Source organism: Lygodium microphyllum, chromosome 3 (genome assembly GCF_053477565.2).
Source record: "Lygodium microphyllum isolate KBCC chromosome 3, Lygodium_microphyllum_v1.1.10, whole genome shotgun sequence".
Taxonomy (NCBI): Eukaryota; Viridiplantae; Streptophyta; class Polypodiopsida; order Schizaeales; family Lygodiaceae; genus Lygodium; species Lygodium microphyllum.
Window position 1 is genome coordinate 107,427,289 of NC_141137.1, and position 20,691 is coordinate 107,447,979.

General features: G+C 40.6%; 1 protein-coding gene across 9 annotated transcripts in view; it reads left to right on the forward strand.

Annotated features, from left to right (window-relative positions):
* The window catches only part of LOC148038724 (translocator assembly/maintenance protein), a 101,116-nt gene that overhangs the window by 31,061 nt on the left and 49,364 nt on the right, over nt 1–20,691 (forward strand). For 8 of the 9 annotated variants that reach the window (XM_087674559.1, XM_087674561.1, XM_087674562.1 and 5 more), the window contains 3 exons: nt 4,101–4,233; nt 17,356–17,412; nt 17,484–17,543. In XM_087674559.1, coding sequence (XP_087530685.1) covers nt 4,101–4,233; nt 17,356–17,412; nt 17,484–17,543 — 250 coding nt within the window. Of the gene's footprint in view, nt 1–3,986; nt 4,025–4,100; nt 4,234–17,355; nt 17,413–17,483; nt 17,544–20,691 lie in introns of all 9 variants that reach the window. The other variant, XM_087674564.1, reaches the window with a different exon arrangement.

A 20,691-nucleotide genomic window follows, 5' to 3' on the forward strand; every position in this document is an offset into this window, starting at 1 on the left:
TCCGGACTAGAGTTTTCTAAAGTGATCCGTTCGAGGCCTCTCCTCTCCCATTGGCTTATGATGGCTTCCCATTGGGTCCATGTAACGAGCCTTTCTCCTCGAATACGGTGGTAAATAACTTGATTAAGTACTATTTACAGCAACTAACAAATTCACAAAACTGAAATGCACACTTTACCATATAATCTTGGACATTGGACACCTTGTTGGCCCCAAAATTGGCGCCCCTTTTGGTATTTATTTAACTTAATTGAAGAAAAAGTTGATGTACAACGGGATTCTTCCAATCCCTTTCGATATTCCAACTCCCCTTGTTGTCCAAAATGACTAGCAAGTCTTCAATCTGATTTGCCCCTTGATTAGGCTAATCAATTGGCCTTCACCCACTTTGATGGAGATGGAAAATGCCCCAAATTCAATGATTTACTGGTTCCTCCACTTAAATAGGCTAAAAACAGCTTCAACCTTGTTGAATCCAAGTCTTGAAGCTTCCAATTTCTGGCATGCTTCTCGAGGGTGTTGCTAAACCCTAATTTCTGCTTTGCAGATTAGGGTTTACAACACAGGAGTGATCTCAATGCTGTAATCTTTGGAGCAAGGTTGTAGAAAGGTTGGGAGATGAGAGATAATTCCGAGGAGAGAGAAAATCTAGACTTTCTTTGCGAAGACCTCGAGAAAATTTGTCATTTACTGCAGTTGCCGTGTTGCAAGAGCTTGTAGATGCAAAGAACTGAAGAAAGTCAGTCATTTACTGCTGCTGCCCTGTCTCATGTTGCTTGCTGTTGATTGGTCTTCTCTTACCCTTGTGTGCCCTAGAAGGTCCTCCAATGGCTGCAAATCAGACCAGCAGTATCTCCTCTCTCTCTTTTGTAGGTTGAATACACAAAAAATGCCTCTCTCCGGCCTCTAAAGTTTTTTAGACTTGCACGGGCATTTTTGACAAGTGGCAGCCTTTTCAAATTGTTTTTTCAGCATTATCTATAATTAAATATTACTTTTCAGTCCTTAAATATTGAAAATTAATCTAATAATTATTTTGATGCCCTGAAAAATAATATGACTGGCCGATAATTAAATTGGCCAGGACACTTTCATTCCTGAGTGTTTTGCACCTTCTTTGACCATTAGATTGGCGTTCGGTACCATTAAACGCCACTTCCCTAGTCACCAATTGACACTTATGGCCAAATGAATGACCTAGGCCAACAACTGGCACCAGATACCACCAAGTATCTGTGCGGCATAACTTATAGCAACTTTTGCCTTTGACATCCCGTGATTTCCTGGAGTCCCGGGCTTGTAAATTTACTCTAACCCTAGTTACATCTCACATGTGTAACATTTACTTAACCATGTGATTAAAAATTAATCCACATGTTAAGTGAGGTTTCAAAAATATATGTCCTCATGACAGTTAGGCTTTCATTCGGAGAAGGAGTTTTACTTCTTGGTTGACATTCTTCATCAATAGACTTCATCGGTAGTAGCACTCCTTTTGCCACCCTTATTCCATCTCCTTTGACCTTTTGCCACATCTAGAGAGGGGGTGTTAGCAAATGTGTGTTGTGTACAATCATCTCCTGCTTGTGAGCTTCAGCTTGAGTCAAACTAGGACATTATGAGCTCTAACACATTGTGATTTTCTGCGATTTTATGTGTTTTAGAAACTTAAGATGGAGGGTACATCAATGCATTTCATTTTTGGCATTGTGACTATTTTTGGTCAATTGGGTGTGTTGACTAGGCAACACACGCCCTCACTCCATTTGGTCTTCATTCAGCTAGCCCTCCTCTTTCTTTTGTTATCCCTTGCTTTCACTTGGCGCTCACACTTATGCTTAGTATTGCATGTTGGGGTTGACCATTGTAACCTTGTATCATTCAGCCATGATTTAGTTTGTTCCTTCTCTCTTTCCGTTTTTCATTGAGTCGCCTTCTCTATTTGACTCCACTCCACTCTTGTATTGGATCACGTCCACTTGGAGGGAGGGAGATTGGAGTTATTGCTGGTCACCACATGTGCCATTGACTTGTGTGGTTGGTATGATATATCTCATATATTTTGTTGCGGATGCCATTGCTTGTTCATTCATGGTTTGAATTTTTGTGTTCTTTCTTTCACCATTCATTCTTCTCAGCATTCAACAGTTATGATTTTTTTGCTTCCATTGCTCATTCTCACAGTTGCCTAGGAGTAAGTAGCCGAACATAAGTGTATGGAGAAGAGTGGTAGCTCATGATGTGAAACAGAGGGCTGGCAGATCAAAATGAAGCAACACATTGATGTTGATCATTAGCAATGATGACCACCGGTAGCACTAGTTGGATAGTCACTAGACTTAGGGGAGAGAAGAAGATGGCGATGGAGCAGTACTAATGGCGCTAATAAAGATGGTGGCATAAGATGGTGATAAAGAAGATGATGAATATGAAGAGAAGAGGGATGAAAGAATGGTTTTGCTTATGATCTTCTTTCATAGAACTTTTTGAGCCAATTGTCATATTAAAACTCTGGAGTTTCTTGTTTTGAATATGTATAGTGAAAAGCATGAAATGATATGATCATGCACATGGAACACGCTGCTGTTTTTTTTTTGTTTGTGTACTTTAGAGCATTTCACCTTGCATGGAAAGAGTATAAAAGCATAATATCAAAATAGACCTCTTGGATGCATAACAATTGTTAAAAAAAAACCCTTTGATCTACGTGGAGTGAAAGAGGATCCCTAGCCACAAGTTAGCGAAAGTCTCCTAGAACGATAAATATCAAGAGAGGAGTATGCTACAATGTTTTATATGTTTTAGACGGTGTATCTTAGGGCCAATTCCTAAGGTGTAGGAGAGCTGTAGGGGCCACAATAATCGGTTGGGGGATGCCCTTTATGTATGTGATTCGAGGTGAGATAGTCACTTATGTGTGGGAAACTCCCTTGCTTGGAGTTGGGAAGGGTAATTGGTTAGATTTCAATCCAAAAGTGCATCTACAAACACAGTAGTTAGAAGAACATTTATAGTACCTAGGCACTCTTGGCCACAAGGCCTTGTGGTTTTGTATGAGAGCTGGAAAAAATAGCGCATAATTTCAAATTAAGTTTAGGCGGCTTTTGAGGTAGCTTAACAAATTCACCTTGAAAACTAAAGTTTAAGGTGTTATTATCTAAATGTGTGGTCTTTTTTTGGATGATACACCAAGTAAATACAACTGCATATGACATAGAATTGGTTCTCATGTTAAAGCTCTCTTCAACGTATTTCATGTTAGTATGCTAAAGGAAATGCTAAAGGGTTGTGACCAATCAAAGGTCATGATGATAGATTCCATGAACTTACTATAAGATCTTTTAGGCCAAGTTAATTGGCTTTTAACACCAGTTTCTTTCTCACTTTCTCATTTGTTTTGTGTCTCTCTCAATCGAATGGGTGTTCAATTAGTTGTGCTAAAGTTTCTCTCTCAATCGAATGTGTGTTTAATTTGTTGTCTCTCTCTCAATCGAATCGGTGCTAAAGTTTTCAATTTAAAGCGATTTTGTAGTTTAGATAGCTGGGGTTCTCAATCATCCTATTGTACAATCGTTAGAACAAGGCAACCCTTTATCTGTTCTGTTTTTTCCTCTACTTTTCAATGATCATTGGTTAAACAGCCATCATTTTGTGAGCATTGAATTTGTAAGTGTCATTGTAGCTTGTCTTTGCATGTGTTGTAGCATTATGAATTACGCAAAGAATATAGATACTTTTCTGTTTTTTGTCTTGTGAAATCTTAAATGCTATTACAGTTTTAATAAACTGTATGTGTGTCAGTCAAAATTCTATGAAGTTCATAAGAGTGTGCATGTTGTGTATCAAGTAGTTTCTTCTTTTGCTGACACAAATGTATATTGTTTATGTTGAATTTATCTATCATGTAAGGTTGAATAAGAATATGTTTCATGCCAAACTTTAGTTTGTTTTGTAAATACATGCACACTAATTTTTGTTGCAAACAGGGTTTACAGTGATTAGTATATTTCCTTCTGGTTGCAAGGTATTTTGTTTCTCTTAAACCATGTCATGAAAATGCTATGTTTTTATCCTTTTACTAAAACAAAAACAATGAACAGGATGACAAGTGACATGGATGTCCAAGAAGGATTGGCTGCGCCTTTGGAAGTTTTGCCTCAAGTTGAGTTTGCATTTGCATATGGGTCTGGAGTATTTCATCAACCCGGATACTCAAACCTTGCCAAAAAAGAGGTATGACATTGTATAAGTCTGTTGAGACCTCTCTTTTATTGCTCAATTATTGTAGTCTTAAATAATAGTTAGTCGTACGATGGGATTTTTTACTGGATCCAAATTTCATGCTGACCATATGTGAAGCTACAAAACAGCTAAAAGAATCTTCCCAAGACCCTTCACAAATTCCTTACAGAAGGTAAAGTTTATTAGTCTAGGTCCGATTTTCCCATAAGATACCATTAGATAGTGTTTTGTGGCCTTTTTATAAATGTTCACTATTGCCAGTGAATCTTTTTTTCTGGAACCCAAATGATTATCCCTGTCCAATGGGTTACCATGCATGATTGATAGTGGTCTATAGTGTCCTTACTGTGGATATAAAACCTCATACTGTTAGCAATACGGTCATCTCTTATGTGTGAGCCCCATGATGGAAACAAGGAGCTTTGCCCTTGGTTAGTCATTTGCATTAACTCAATATGTGATTATTTGGGTCACTTTATGGCTGTCCAACCTTTTAAGGATAGTTTGTATGGTATCCTAAATTTGGCCATATTTAGGGACTCTAGAGTGCCTTCCTGAATGCAAGATCCCAAAGGAGTTTTGGATGGAGCAGCCTGTGGGATTCATCATTCTAGGACAGGGGAATTGCGCTTTTCACTTGCGGAAGGCCCTTTCCAGCTTGAAGCAAGCCCCCCAATCTTTATATGAGAGAATTGACTTGTTTTTATTTCAGAAGGATTCATCTGTATCTAGTTGGATGAAAAATTCTATTTGTATTCAGCTGTGCTTCATTATTTTGTGGACGATCTGACTGTTACAGGGTCTTATACAACCTCGGTGGCTGATATCATGAATCAATTGTATCACTCTCCTGAGATTATTATCTAAGGTCAATTACACTATTTCCTTGGATTGGAGTTGCTCTTGATGAGCATGAGATTTTCCTTTCCGAGAGTCTAACAGGTGCCACCAGATTGGTTGGGTCCCTATTACACCTAGCCAATACCAAGCTGGACATTTTCTCAGCCGATGGTTGCGGGTTCTTCAATAGTATCAGGCATGTTTTGAATCTTGATGGTACCCTTCGAGCTTTTGTACCTTTTCCAGCTTCCTCAAGAATTAGGGTGCTCTTGGGGTCAGCCTACTGCCATCCTCTTCAATGGCCAAAGTACCATTGCTCTAGCTTTAAACCTGATCTTCCATTAAAGGATTAAGCACATCAGGGTTTATTAGTATCTTGTCCTTGAGTAAATCAAGCTAGCGATGATACCATGTCTTTCACTTCCTTGTTTCATTGTAGTAATGTCATTTTTAGCCCCTCATCTCATTCGAAATCTTGTTTCTTGATATGCCGTCTGAAATGCAGCCTTTGGAGAAGATGGTGACAGATGGTGGTAGAAAACAAAGGGCGTAGGTAGCGTTGGAGGGCTGAAAACAAGTGCTGGATGGATGGAGACAATGTTAGGCAGCCTCGGTCCTCAGCTGAGATGTCCTCGGCAAATGGGGTGTAGGTAGTGAAGCTAGATCTCTTGAAACTTGCAAAATGAGATTGGCTGAATGGGAGAGCAAGCTATATATTTATAGAAAATTTTGGGCTTTCCAAATTAGGATTTACATGTGGGATGTTGAAATTGTCTCGAACAACTCCTAGTTTAAAATAATGGCTGAAATTCATTAATTAAGTTGAGTTTTGGGATTGTTTAATTGAAGCTAATGGTGATTTAGCTTGACACCTCCTTTGAGGCTCAAAATTGAAACTAGAAAGGGATTGTAAACAAGCCCAAGCCCCAATGCATCCCAACAATGTAGCCAGGGTATCGAGCAAAGGGTGCATGTCGGTTGCTTAGTGACCTACCAAGACTATAGAGGCAATGGTTGTCTTACCAAGGGAGCCTAAGTGTTCACTCTACAAAGGATAGAGCATCGGACAAAGTGTACTTGTTGACTGCCCAATGGCCTACTAAGTCATGCAAGGCAGATTAAAACACAATGGACTTTTTTTAAAGGGCTTTTGTTTGGTTTTTCAAAAGATTTAGCATTAAATGTGTTGGAGGTAAAGCTGCCTATGTTACGTCGCTTTGTATTTACTTTACACACCATGACCACACACTTGTACATTGCAGGTGGCGGATGCCCATCCCTGCCACTTTATTCTTTATTCTTTCAGTGACTATTAAATAAGGGAAGGTCAATCACACATTGTGACTATTGGAGTTTCCATATACGATGCCTCTCTCTCTCTTACTCTCTTGCTCCAACCACCATCTCTCTTGCTTTACTCTTGCTTCCACTTGGGCTTTATCTTCCAATTGGTATCAGAGTGGACATTCCAGGAGTTTCTTCATTCTGTACTTCAGCCCGGATTCAAAGCTTCAATTCAAGGTTTCATGTGTTTCTTCCTCCCGAGGTATACATTGAGTCTTTTCTTTTCTCGGCTTGTTTCGGCTTGCTCTGACTTGTGGAGAAGCTTCCTAGGGCTTAGCCGAGCCTTGGTTAGTGCTTATTAAGCTAAGAAGCAACCATGCTATCTATTTTGAGTGGATATAAAGTATGTTGCAAAAGTCGTGGATAGCTATGGCAGGTTGATAACACTTTCACATTTTGGCCATAACTTTTGCATACGCTATTAGATTCGGGTGTTCTATAGCTAGAAATGAAGAGCATGATGAGAGCTACAGATTTGAGCACTCACATAGTTGATTTTGTGTAGTTTTTAGTTCTCTATTTTATACATAATACAATAGAACAATTTTGGTTTGGATAGCAAACAATAAATTCCATAATGTATGTTTGATGCTTCTAGGATGCTATTTCGTGCGTGGATGGTATGGTTATGCTTTGGGATGCTAGTTGGATTGTTTATAGCTTGATTAGCTTAATTTTGCAAAGATTTATTGCTATTATAACAGTTAGGACAGTAAGCATGTAACAGTGAGCTTCATGCTTTAAATGCTAGTGTGTCTATATGGTATGCTGAGTATGCTAAATGTCTATGGTGATGCCTAGCATTGATGTATGAGCTCAAATATGGTTATGACATGCTTTGACACTTGGATTTGAGCTAATTTGATGTACTTGGACTTTGGTCAGTTGCTTTGAGTTCCCGTGCTTGTTCACTTATGGGTATTGAGGCTTCATTGGACACTTATGACGCTCCCAAATATATTTGTGATGCGCTTGGGCTTCTCGGATGCTTTAATGTATACGTCTTGAGCTTTGTTTGCTCACTTTGCATGCTGAATTTGCTTTTAGTGGAAGAGGCTTGTACTTGGTAGAGCTTGGCTCTTTGAGACAGTGGAACTCTTGATTAATGCATATGCTCTCTTGTATGCTTTTGGACCTAGTTACCTCCGCTTGTGGGCTGATTTGATTTCATATGCTTTAGACACTGGCACTTACCTCTGTCAACAGTTTGTCAATGATGTATATGCTTATGGGATGTATGGTTTATTGATACTTTATGTTCGTGATAGTCTTTGATAATGGTGGTCTATGCTTAATCATTGCTAGTTGTATTCTTTGTGTCCCGGTTGCTACTCGGATATCCTTGGCAGTGGGAGCTTTTTTTCTTAGCTATTTGCCCACAGTTGGATTGACATATACTACTATTTTTATTTCAGCATTGCTATAATTACAAATTTTTAGCATTGTCTTAGAGAGCAGACATTGTACTTTGGCAGTCTATTGCTTGTAGTTGGTGGACAGCTCTATACTTGGATATTTTCTCTTGTTTTTCTCTTGTTTTGGTTGAGTTTTGGGGGTTGATTTGCAATTATTTATAGCAGCCCATTCTCTTAGATTTTGCATTGGTATATTGCCATTATGGCTTGTTCTTCGAATGATAGTGCTATTTTCAATATTGAAAAGCTTGATGGCATAAATTTGACCTATTGGAAGATGCAGATATAGCAGATACTAGTTCAAAAGAAGCAAGTTAGTTTGTTGAAAACCAAGAGTGCAAAGCCCAAAGGCATGGATTAGAATGATTGGGATGAGTTGGATGGGCCATGTGAATCCATCCTTATACTGTCATTGTCTAAAGAGGTTTACTTCAATATTGTTACACTTGAGAATAATGCCTAGTAGTTATGGGAAAAGATATGCAATCTTTATGACAAGTAAAGTCTTGTATCATAGATGTATTGGTTGAAACAACTTATGGACCTTTGCATGAAGGAAGAGACTAGTGCGTCCGCGCATTTGAATGAATTTCATTCGATTTTCAGTTAGTTGACTTTACAGGGCATTGAGTTCAAGGATAGTCTACCTTGCTTATTCTTGCTTGTGACACTTTCGGAGTCATGGGATACTTTTTGTACAACCATGTGTGCTAATATATCTAAGGATGTTTTAAAACTTTAGGATGTTGAGGATGCTTTACTCGAGGAGATAAACAGAAAGAATGTGGATGCAACTTGTATTTCTCATGCATTGACTGTTAGGAGGAGACATGATGGTAAGAGTGGTAATGACCGCCATGGTAGAGACTCAGAGAGATCTTAGTCTCATGGGTAGTCTTGCAGTAAGTTCGGTGGTCGTAAATTCTCTCTTACATGTTATTATTCAAGGGACTAGGGTCATATTCGCGGTAGTGCCATAAGATGTGCGATGATAAGTGCAAAGACAAAGGCAAGGGCAAAGCATAGGAAAATCTAATAATCATAGCATTCTTCCTAGTAAGTTTAGTGTGAATATTGAAGAGAGAACTATAGTGCAGCCAAAGTTAGATGATGAGGACATCTTAGCAACTTCCTCTCTTGATACTTCTCAGTTGACCAATACTTTGTCTATATATTCATAGTGTTGGCTATTGGATTTTGGGGCTTCTTTTTACGTTACCCTGTATAGGGATTAGTTTCAGTCTTATCGCAACATGACAGGTTATGTGTGACCGAGAAATGATTTGGCATTGGATATTATTGACATTGGGAATGTACAGATACAATTTCTTTTCGGTAGCTCGTTTACTTTGCATAATGTATGTCATGTACCAGCTTTGACCAAAAGTCTTTTATCTGCTAGATAGTTGGATGATATAGGCTATTATGTATCTTTTGGTGATTTTGCATGGAAGATTACTTGTGAGAATTGTGTCTTTGCTTGAGGTGCCAACCTTTATTTGTATTTGGATCTCTTAACCATGTTTTGGTTGTGGTTGACATACCACATGTATCTTTATGATATCATTACCTTGGGCACATGTCCTTGTAGGGAATGAAAGTGCTTATTCGTTTGCAATATCTTTTGTCTCTTGATTACAAATGTTTTGATTCTTGTGACCATTGTCTTTATGACAAGTAGATATGCAGTTCTCATGAAAAGTTTGGCATTACATGCGTGGACGAGCTGTTGGCTCTTGTGCATTTTGATATATGTGGTTCCATGCTCTGTCAGTCATTAGGTGGCACAAAGTACTTTGTTATGTTCATTGATGATTATTCACATAAGGTTTGGCCATATCCTATTAAGCAGAAATCGGATGTTTTATCTACCTTTCAGCTCTTGTTTGCTCTTGTTGAGAAGCAGTCTTGATATAGGCTGAAATGCCTAAGGTTTGACAATGGGAGAAAGTATGTTTCTAAAGAAATTGAGCAGTTTTGTGATGAGAGGGATATTAAGCGGCAATTGACTGCCCCACACATCCATCCCACAATGGTGGTGTTGAGCAGATGAACAAGATCATTTAGGAAAGATTTCGAAGTACGCTTAGTCAAGTAGGCTTACTATAGTTTTTTTGGATTGAGAAAATTATTACTGCCATACATTTGATAAACAGATACTCATGTACTGCTATTGGTTGTCAGGTTGCAGAGGGGGTATGGTTTGGAAAACCTCCCTTATATACGTATCTCAGAGTCTTTGGATGTGAGGCTTTTTGCCATGTATCCAAGGATAAACATAATAAGTTGGATTCTAAGTTAGTGAAATACATCTTTCTTGGTTATGGGGATGTAGGTGAGATGGGGTATCGCCTATGGGATTCACAGGCTCGGAAGGTTATTTGGAGCCATGATGTTATTTTCCATGAGAAGAAGATGCATAAGAAGCCTAAGCAAGTAGTTGAGGTATGCATGGTGATCTTTTAGGAGGAGCATCCTCTTACTATACAGCTAGCTAGAGAGCTTGTAGTTGATGTTCCAGTGGTCCATGACCGTGATGCTTGATAGGATGTATAGGCCCCATAGCCCATTTTGAGACTGTCTACTAGAGATAGACATCAGCTTGATTAGTTTGCACCCCTTCGTGGACTATGTTATGGTAACAAATTTTGGTGAGTCTCTTACTTATGAGGAGGCCATGTGCAAAGCTGATAGTCACTCTTGGAAGAGAGCCATGTAGTTTGAGTTTGATTCATTGTAGAAAAACCATACATGGAATTTGGTTCCTTTGCCCAATGGGAAACACGCATTGTGATGCAAGTGGATGTACAAGTTAAAGAGTACCCTTGGACACCCCAAGCTAGCATATAAGGCTAGATTAGTTGCTAAGGGTTTTAAGTAGGACTTTAATGAAGTTTTTTCTCCTGTAGTCAAGGTGACTACCCTATGATTGGTTTTGGCCTCAGTTGCGCAGTTAGATTTGGACCTTTATCAGGTGGATGTGAAAATTACTTTTTTGTACGGGGACTTGTATGAGTATATCTATATACGGTAAGTAGCCTAAGGGCTTTATGGAAAAGGGTAGGGAACACCTAGTATGCAAGTTGAGAAATAACCTATATGGCCTTAAGCACACACCTAGGGAGTGGTATCATAAGTTTGATGCTTTTACGCATTCACATGGATACACTCATAGTGATATAGATACCTTTGGATACATGGAAGATGCTCCTCATGGTAACCTTATTATCTTGGTACTTTATATCGATGGCATGTTGATTGTTGGGAGAGCTCATGATGAGTTGGATACTTTGAAGACTCAACTCAAGAAGAGTTGTGAGATGAAGGACATGGGGCAGGCCTTACATATTCTTGGTATGTACATCACACATGGTCACTCTAAGGGGCTCCTTTACTTGTCATAGTAGACGTATATATAGAAGGTGCTTATGTAACTCTTTATGTAGGATGTTAAGCCTATTGCAAGTCAAACCAATTGTGCCAGAGTGTAGCATATGTGGAAGCGTGTGGACAAGATTAAAAAACAACGAACACGAGAGAAAGGGAGAGAGAAAAGAGAGAAAAACACCAAGATCTGCAGTCAATGAATGCTGAAGAGGGCAGATGTACAAGGGTTGTCCGTGTATCTTCTTGAGCTGGATCTCTCCCACCAACCTACAATGACCAACTGAGGAATGACAGGTTGAAATGGGCTACAAATAGCCAACAAAAGAGGGGAGAAATATGGTAGGTTGGTGAGGCAAATCTGGCCTATTGCTGCTAGATTTGGCCGAACTACCAAATCTGGCAAAATGCCGTTGTAAGTTGCCGATTGAGCAGCTAGAATAAATGCAAAAAATACAGCTTGCTTGCATGGCACTAACACAATATCTTGCCCACAAAACCTGCTCGGATAGTAGCCACTATTGAAAATAATGCCCAAACTTACAAGAAAAATGCCTAATGTCCTTCGAGAGTATCTTTGAAAGAACCACCTACACCAATAGTAGCTTGAGAAACGCTAGTCTAGGGGTTGACTAATCTATAAGAAATTGCCCCTAGTTAGATGAGCAGAAGGCTGAGATGGCCCTTAGGTAGAAAATGAAACAATGAGGTGCCGTCTCCTAAGATGCAATGACCATGAGCAATCTTCCATTGCCCACCATGTCTAGGAATGCCTCCATCATGAACACTCCAAAAAAGAAAGGTTGGATCCCTAAATTTCTCCCCTCCCCCCCCCCCCCCCCCCCTCCCCCCCTTCATGCTCTCATTCCGCTTGTTTTCCCTCTCTTGGACTTTGCCACTACCCACCAAAGACATTTCAAGACAAGAAAGTGCAAAGCTCCTTGTTCTTTCCCTAACTTTAATAATCGAACTTTTATTCTTTTATGCTTAACATATTGGACTGCATTATTTATAAGTGACTCTTTTAGGTACTTGTTCCTGTCCTCATCACCATTGGATTCCCATTCTTGTCCTTGTCCCATATACTTTTAATTCATATATGTGTTGTATATACCTATATCATGGAAAACATATAAGAGTGAGTTGAAAATGACCAATGCATGTGCCAATATCTATATATGCAGATACATGCTTGAGATGCATGTACCTACTAAAAGCCGATTCCTAGCTCTTAATGTTAGATTATCTCAGCTCCATTGCAGCTCAATTTGAGCCTTCCATATAATATGCTTTCCCCTTTTGTGCTCTTGATCATACTGTATCCTTGCCCTCATCACCACCTCGTTCCCTTAGCTCATTCTTGTCCTGTGTTTCTTTAATGGATACATATTCATGCATACTTAACTATGTATCCCCTCAAAACATGAAAACCATGTGAGACCCGTTTTTAGGATCCAACTTGCACACGAGAGACAGTCATATTCACAATGAAACACATTGGACATCAGACTCACCTTTGAGCCATAGAGTCAAATAGACTTACCCTTGAGCATGGGAGCTAGCAGCACTCCGGGTCATGACCACATCTCAAGGGTTGGTATTCTATACTACCAGCTCGTACCATCCCCGTGTACGGATGTCTTGGCCAATGGGCCAAGAGTTCAAGAGTGATAATCACATAATAAATTTGCTCAATTGGCCTTGAGTCCTCTAAATAGGACTTGGCTTCCCTAACTCCAAAGTGCCCTTAGTGCATTCGTATTAAGACATCTCATGACCACTGTCATGAGGACATGTATTTTTGAAACCTCACTTAACATGTGGGTTAACTTTTAATCACATGATTAAGTAAATGTTGCACATGTGAGGTGCAACTGGGGTTGAGAGTAAATTTACGAGCTTGGGACCCAAGGAAATCACAGGATGTCAAAGGCAAAAGTTGCTATAAGTTATACCTCACAAGTTCTTGGTGGTATTTGGTGCCAGTTGTTAGCGTAGGTCATTCATTTGGCCATAAGTGTCAATTGGTGACATTAGAGAAGTGGCATTTAATGGTGCCTAACGCCAATCTGATGGTCAAAGATGGTACAAAGACACTTGGGAATAGAAGTTGCCTAGCCAATTTAATTATTGGCTAGTCAGATTATTTTTCAGGGCACTGAAATAATTATTAGATTAATTTTTTGTGTCTAAAGACTGAAAATTAATATTTAATTATGGCTAATGCTAGAAAAACCATTTGGAAAGGTTGCCACTTGTCAAAAATGCCCATGTGAGATTGAAAAACGTCTTTAGAGGCTGGAGAGAGGCATTTTTAGTGGATTCAGTTTGCAAGAGAGAGGGAGGAGATGCCACTGGTCTGATTTGCAGCCATTGAAGGACCTTCTGAGGCAGCGAGGGGCAGGAGAAGACCAATCAACAGCAGGAGGCAGCATCTATGGGCTGTTGAGACAGGGCAACAGCTGTAAATGACTGATTTTCTTCAGTTCTTTGCATCTATAAGTTGTTGTGGCAGGGCAACAGTTACATTTAACTGGTTTTTAGTCATTCTTTGCGACAAAACTTTGAATTTTCTCTCTCTACAGCTTTCCCTCTCATCTCCTAGCCATTTCACAACCTTGCTCTGAAGATCTCAATATTTGGACCCTTGGAGATTGAGAAATTGTAAATTTCTCTGTTGTAAACCCTAATTTACAGCAGCAGAAATTAGGGTTTAGCAGCAGCCTCGGGAAGCGTGCCAGAAATTGGAAGCTCCAAGGCTTGGATTCAATAGGGCTGAAGGTGAATTAGCTAAATTCAAGTGGAGGACTAGAGGGGCAAAATAGATTGAAGATTTGTTGGTCACTTTGGACAGCAAGGGGAGTTGAAATACTGAAAGGGATTGGGAGAATCCCATTGTAAATCAACTTCTTCTTGAATAAAGCTAAAGAAATACCGAAAGGGGTCCAATTTTGGGGCCAATCGGGTGTGCAATATCCAAGATCAGTAGGTAAATTTGTATTTTCAGATTTGCATTAATTGTTTGCTGCTGTAATTAAGTTGTAATCAGGGTTATTTACCACCCTATCCAAGGAGGAAGGCTAGTTACAACCACTATGACCAATGCTGCTAGTGTCCATCTAGATGTCTAGGGTGGTACCACTTCTCCCCTTATAAATGATTGTTGTCCTCAGAATATCCTCAAGGCAAAGTGAGAAAAATGACTCTTCAATGAACGTACCAACTTTCAAATAGCTTGTGTGTCAGGGTGGCTCCTTGGTCCCATGGGTCCATAGCGTGGAAACTTGTACAAGTACCATGGCCTGCGGGCTCTTCCATGGTGCCATCCGGCAACTCCAAGCACCAAGTTACCCAAGTGTGAGTTAAAAAAATGCGTTATGCATATTGTGAGTGAAGCGCGACATGGGAGGGATATCAAGTCGTGATAGCTTGTGACATGACACGACACGAAGGGTGCATGTTGTGATGAGATGGCGTCTTTTTGGCATATCTTTAGAGTTGGCTTCTACTGTGTGTTCAAGACGTGACGTGGTGCTATGTGCCTGCGGACCATGCTACTTGTGCAGGTTTCCATACTGTGAACCTGCGGAACCAAGGAGCCACCGTGATACTCTCTCTTGATAAAAAATTTTACTTGACCAAATACTTGGGATAAATAGTCTAAGGCCAAGAATCGATTTAAGTAGTGGAATACAAGGAGCAATATTCTCAAGCCACGGGACTTTCAGAATCAGAACAATAAGTTCACCTTGTTTCAATTATTCTTTTAGATGACTTAGGTCGTCAAACATAGGATGATGAACTCATATTTCTGAAGGTAAATCTAGCTCATAGGATACGCTACTTATCTTCTTGGTAATCTAGAAAGGACCACAATATCTCAAAGACAATTTATAACACTTTTCGGCAGTCATTGAATCGGAGTTCTTTGGAACTTTAAGGTAAACCCATGTGTCCTTGTGGAGATCTCAAGGAGTACGTTGTTGGTTAGCATAAATCATAGTATGATCTTGGGATGTTTTAATGCTTTTCCTAGCAATCATTAACATTTGGCCAAATGGATGATATATTTTGATTTGTGTTGGTTCGATGATGCTTAGCGTATTGGGCAGTTACAAATCATGTTATCGGGGAAGGTATATGCTTGATGGGTGGGGTAGTGCCCCAAGCCGATGACATGGGCATATTTTAAATTTGTTTTTTAGAAATGTTGTGTGACCGATGATTGGATCGAAAATTTTCAAAAATTATTTTAGTTTGATATGGAAAGAAGAGCTTGGATGCATATTCACTAGAGTTTAAAGATCTATTGCCCAAAATAATGGCCTTGGATGATCCTTAAGCATTGCTCTATATATGAAACCTTTTCAAATTGCCACTGGACTACCAGAATGAGGTGCTCTACAATCTACTTATTTGCTCGATGATGTCTATATATATGCAAAGAATTTTGACAATACTTTGGTTGCAAGGAGCAGTCAGTTTGATTGGAGGGAAGGTCCCATTGAGCTGTTTTATTTGCTCGAGGATGTCTATACGAATGCAAAGACTTTTAATAATACTTTGGTTGCAAGGAGTAGCTAGTTTGACGGGGGGTTCCCATTAAGTTGTTTCTATCTTTAAGTCAAGGAAGTCATCTACCCTAGCAACAACTCATTAGTTGTCTTCAGAGTTGCATAAAAAGAAGGATGGTAAAGTGCAAGGTCACTTGTAGTGAGGATCGCTCAAAGGGCTGTTGCTTCGCTTAGCCAGGTTACTTTTGTGGTAGTTTAGAGTCTCGTTAGAAGAAGAAGTGGAAGTCTACTTCTAAGGTTTCAATAAATACTCTTGAAGCTCCAAGTATATTTTTTGAAATTTTCTTTGAAGATTAAAAAAAAAAGATGCTAGTAATAGCAATGGTAGTTTCATTAATAAAATTGACTTCGTCTTGCATGACCTTTTGAAGGTCAGTGGACATGTAAATGGCCAAGATATTGCAGTTTTATTTGAGAATGACTTTACTCAAAATTTTATTTGAAATTTATTCTCGTTTGGTTTAGATGGTCTCTTCACATGATATCTGTTGATTGAATTTATTGTGTTTGATATGCGAAGGGCCCTAGTATGGATTGTTGGGATTAGATGGTATTGGATTTGAATGTTTTGATCTAACAATATCATTCTCTTATGGAGTTTTGACTTATGAGCCTTGACCATGTTGATATCATTGCTGGCATGCCATGGTTCTTTGATAAATATTCTTCCTTGTACATTGACTATAAAAATAATGTATTTTCTTTTGAGCTTGATTGTCATTTTCATGTGATTGAGGATTGTTTACCCTCCTAGATTACGGACAATAATGTACATATGATTCAAGCCATGGAATTTACTCAATGTTTTTTCAACTCAAGTGTTACTACTTATATTTGTTTTGTTGAAAAATTTCAACCATCTGATTTACACTAAGTCACCTCATGACCATTGTGACCAATGTTACTTGCATCCATCTGGATGTCTAGGGATTTAATACCTAGGATGTATAGACCTATGAATGTAAGTGGATACGTTTTTTTCTACAAGCATACATACCCACCTACCTATCTACAAACCTAATGATTGTACCTAGTTACCCACTATACATACCTACATACATATGCAAGTACATACATATTGTATATATATATACAAGCTGTGACATGGTTGAGATGTTACAATAGAAGTTGAGAAGGATACGGTGAAGATTTGAAGGAAGTACAAAAGGTTTGTGTCATTTTCAAGTTATAAGAAACAGGGTGCATACTGGGCTATGCATGATTGTATTGTGTTTACTTATTGACTAAAGTTACACATCCAGCTCCACAATGCAGTTTCACATCTTCTTACTCTGTACAAGTTTAAACCGGGGAAAAAGGGCTCCCAAAATTCAAGTGTGTTGGCAGTATAGACTCTTCTTATATGAACATGTTTTGCCACTGTTTCTGATTGTTTTGCATAGGCTTTGCTATCGAGCATACAAAGGAAAAAAAGTTAAAAGAGTGTGCATTCTTTTGGTCATTCAATGATAAGCTGCTGAATTAATTCTTGTCAACATGACAAGTTTTGATCTGAACCTCAGTTATGCCATTAAGTTGTTCGGTGTATTGGGCAGGCACCTATGGTGGACTATATTTTAGGGGTTAAGACACCTATACTATGGCATTCAGAGGTACAAGATCTTTTTTCTATTGACACTTCTATTTTCCAAGGATCAGTATAAGTATCTTTTTTTGATTGCAGAATATCGAGAGGAATCCACATCATTACAATTCATGGCTTGCATATTTTGGTGGGAAAGGGGTGAGTTTCTATACATTTATAGAGATTTAACTCAAAATAATATGTTTCTATGCAAAAGCAGTTTATCATAGAGTTTGTGGTGATGGTTCAGAGCTAACATTTTACTCTTATGTCATGTTGGAATGTTGCATCTTATGATCCCATTCAATATGAATCTTCTTTAGGTCACACACTTTCTTGTTCTCTGTAAACACGAACAAGGTACAAGGAAAAGGGAGGGAGGAAAAGAGAGTTTTTGACAAAGAGTAAGCACAATTGCACTATTGCAACTTGTGCCAATTAGTAAGAGCTACTAAAGCCCTACAAAAGATCCTTATCGCAGCTACAAAGGCCCTAAAATTCTCCTTGCTCCCATCCAAGTAAACAGCTGTGTCATCAGCAAACTCTACATCCAGCAACTTCTCAAAAGCTGGGATGGGAAGTCTGATGCCTCCGGCATGCCTGTGGCTCTATCCCTCAAGAAGGAGTTTATGGCCTCTGCAACAAATAAGAAGAGAAGAGGTGCAAGGGGGCATCCCTTCTCAGGTAGGGAGGGAATTAACAAGTAAAAGTACAGCTGATTATAAAATTGGGACTGGGAAAATACATTGTATATTGATTATACTTGATTGTAATATTGGGAGTGGACAAATACATCCTATGTCACTTATAGCTGAGCTCTTATAGCTGATCCATTGTACATGAAAGGAAAGGTATGAATGATGGGGGATCATCCATAGGCAGCATGAGGTCAGCTTTGATGGTTACTTTCATTGACAACAAGATTGTGAGAACACTCACCACCCTGTTTGGGGGCAAGTGGTTTGAAGAGTACGACCTACAGAGGACCTTCTTTCAAGCTTATACAGAGATCATTAATAGGGGTTGTTGAGATTTAGGTGATAAGATGACTGTGGGCTTGTGTTAGGGAGAGAATAATAGGGATTGACTCACCTCATTCCCAAGGGTAGCAAAGATAGATTAGAGATTACCAATGGAGATTAATCATCTAGTTAGGAACAGCTTGTAAGATCCTAGGGGCAAGTGGCTTGGAGAGGACGGCCTAGACAAGACCTTGCAAGCTTACATGGAAATTTCTAATAGGGGTTTGTTGAGATTTAGGAGATAAGATGACTTTTGGATTCATGTCAAGGAGACTATTTGAAGGATTGATTAACCTCATTTTCAAGGGTAGTGAAGATAGATTGGAGATTACCAATGGAGATTAATCTCTTTGTTAGGAACAATTTGTAAAATCCTAACAAAGGTGATTATTCTCACGCTCTCTCTAGTGGTGCCAAATGTGGTTCATCACATTCAGATTGGTTTCCTTAGGTGGTTCCAAGTATCATTCATCCAACTTAGATTGGATTTCTTTGGGATTGCAATATAGTTGGGCAATATTTTCACTTTTTTGGTAAACGATGGTCCTAGTCAGAGCACTTTTTGAGAAACTACAATTTTAGGAGGTTAGGATCTCACTTTTTGCTTCTTGGTAATACCTATGATAAAGTCAACTTAGAAATCTTGAAGAGCATGATGTTTAGGATGGATTTCTTGAGCAGTGAGTCAGATGTGTGTCAACACTTAGCTCTTCATCATACAGCCATATGATATTGTGTGAAACAGTGTCAGTAAATTGAGATACAAACTTAGTGATTTAGTTTTTTAATTAAAATGAACTCAAGTTCTAGTACCCCTAGCTTTGGGCTGTTAGAGTGCAGTGACTGTGGAAGCATATGACCAAACTGAAAGAAAGAAGTGAACCCCGGGGGGAAGGGGCGCAGAGAGAGAGAGAGAGAGAGAGAGAGAGAGAGAGAGAGAGAGATGGGAGAGAGGAGAGAGAGAGAGAGAGAGAGAGAGAGAGAGAGAGAGAGAGAGAGAGAGAGTCCGCCCGCGGTCCTGCGCAAACCCTCGCCTGTACCAGTGCGCCCCGTCGGCTGCCTAAGGGTCGCGTGCCCTTGCCTGGGCTTGCGCCGCAGGGCCCGCTGCCTGTGGCGTGCACACGCTCCGTCGCCCTGGTCGTCTGACCTGTCCGCCCTCCGCTTCCGTCTGCGCCCGCCTCACCCTGCGACTCCCTGCGTCCGTCCGTGCGTTCGTCGAGCCCGCCTGCGCCCGGCTGGCCTTGTGTGCCCCGCCCCATCGCCGCCCCTCTGACGGGTGGGCTTGGCGCCGCCCTGCGCGCCGCCCTGTATGCCGCCCTGACCCCTCGTCTTGACCCGCCTGCCTGCCCTGTGATTTCGCCGCCGCCCGGCCCTGCGTGCCGTCTGGCCCCCTTCCCCCAGGGCAGCGTGGGCTTGACTGGATCCTGCGTGCAGCTGGGGACCAGCAATCCATCCCTGTGCAGGATTGACCTCACCTAACCTAGCTCGCCCTCTGCCAGGACGAGTGTGAAGTCAGCAGTATGGCTGGCCTAGATCTGGATTTTCTTGACCGGACGGTGGCAGCCCTTGGCCCTGATTCCGATGCAGAGGAGCCGGAAGATATGGTGCCATGCACGGAGGAGTTGCCGCCGAGTTCTGAACTGCCGCCCGCTGGCAAACGCTCCAAGCATACGCCTGATGAGCCAATGAGTCCCCAGGAACGCTCCTATGCGCAAGTGGCCTCTGATCCTGCGGATTCGCAGGAAATTGACTGGGAGCATTTACTGGACTTCGCCAATACTCTGCTCGGTGATTATGTCCAGCATAATACCGAATCTTTTTCTGTTGCGGGAACGGATGATGTGCTGGACGCCACGGTGGACCCCAAATCAGTCTTGCAATCCTTCTCAGTGTTTTATGATCGTGCAGTCATACTTTTCTTCACTGGCAGGATCCCAGTGCTTTCGCATATTCGCCAGTGGTTGCACCATCTATTGCAAGGGGAGTCTGTTGAGGAGATCTTCCTTGGACCTCGTGGCTTTTATGAGGTCCTGCTGAAATCGGAATCGCATCGCACAGAGCTCCTGTCCAAGTTGCCCCTATTCTTTGATCGCCGCCTGGTCCATGTTGTGCCATGGCGCCCCATGGCCGACTTCCAGCGTCTGCTTCAGCGCGAATGCCCAGTGTGGGTAGAGGTGGAAAATTGTCCGGCGGTCTATTGGCCCATGTTGAAGGATGCGATGGCAGTTGTGGGCACAGTGCTGGTTCCCCCAAGCCTCAGGGCGATGAACCGCAACCGTTTATGC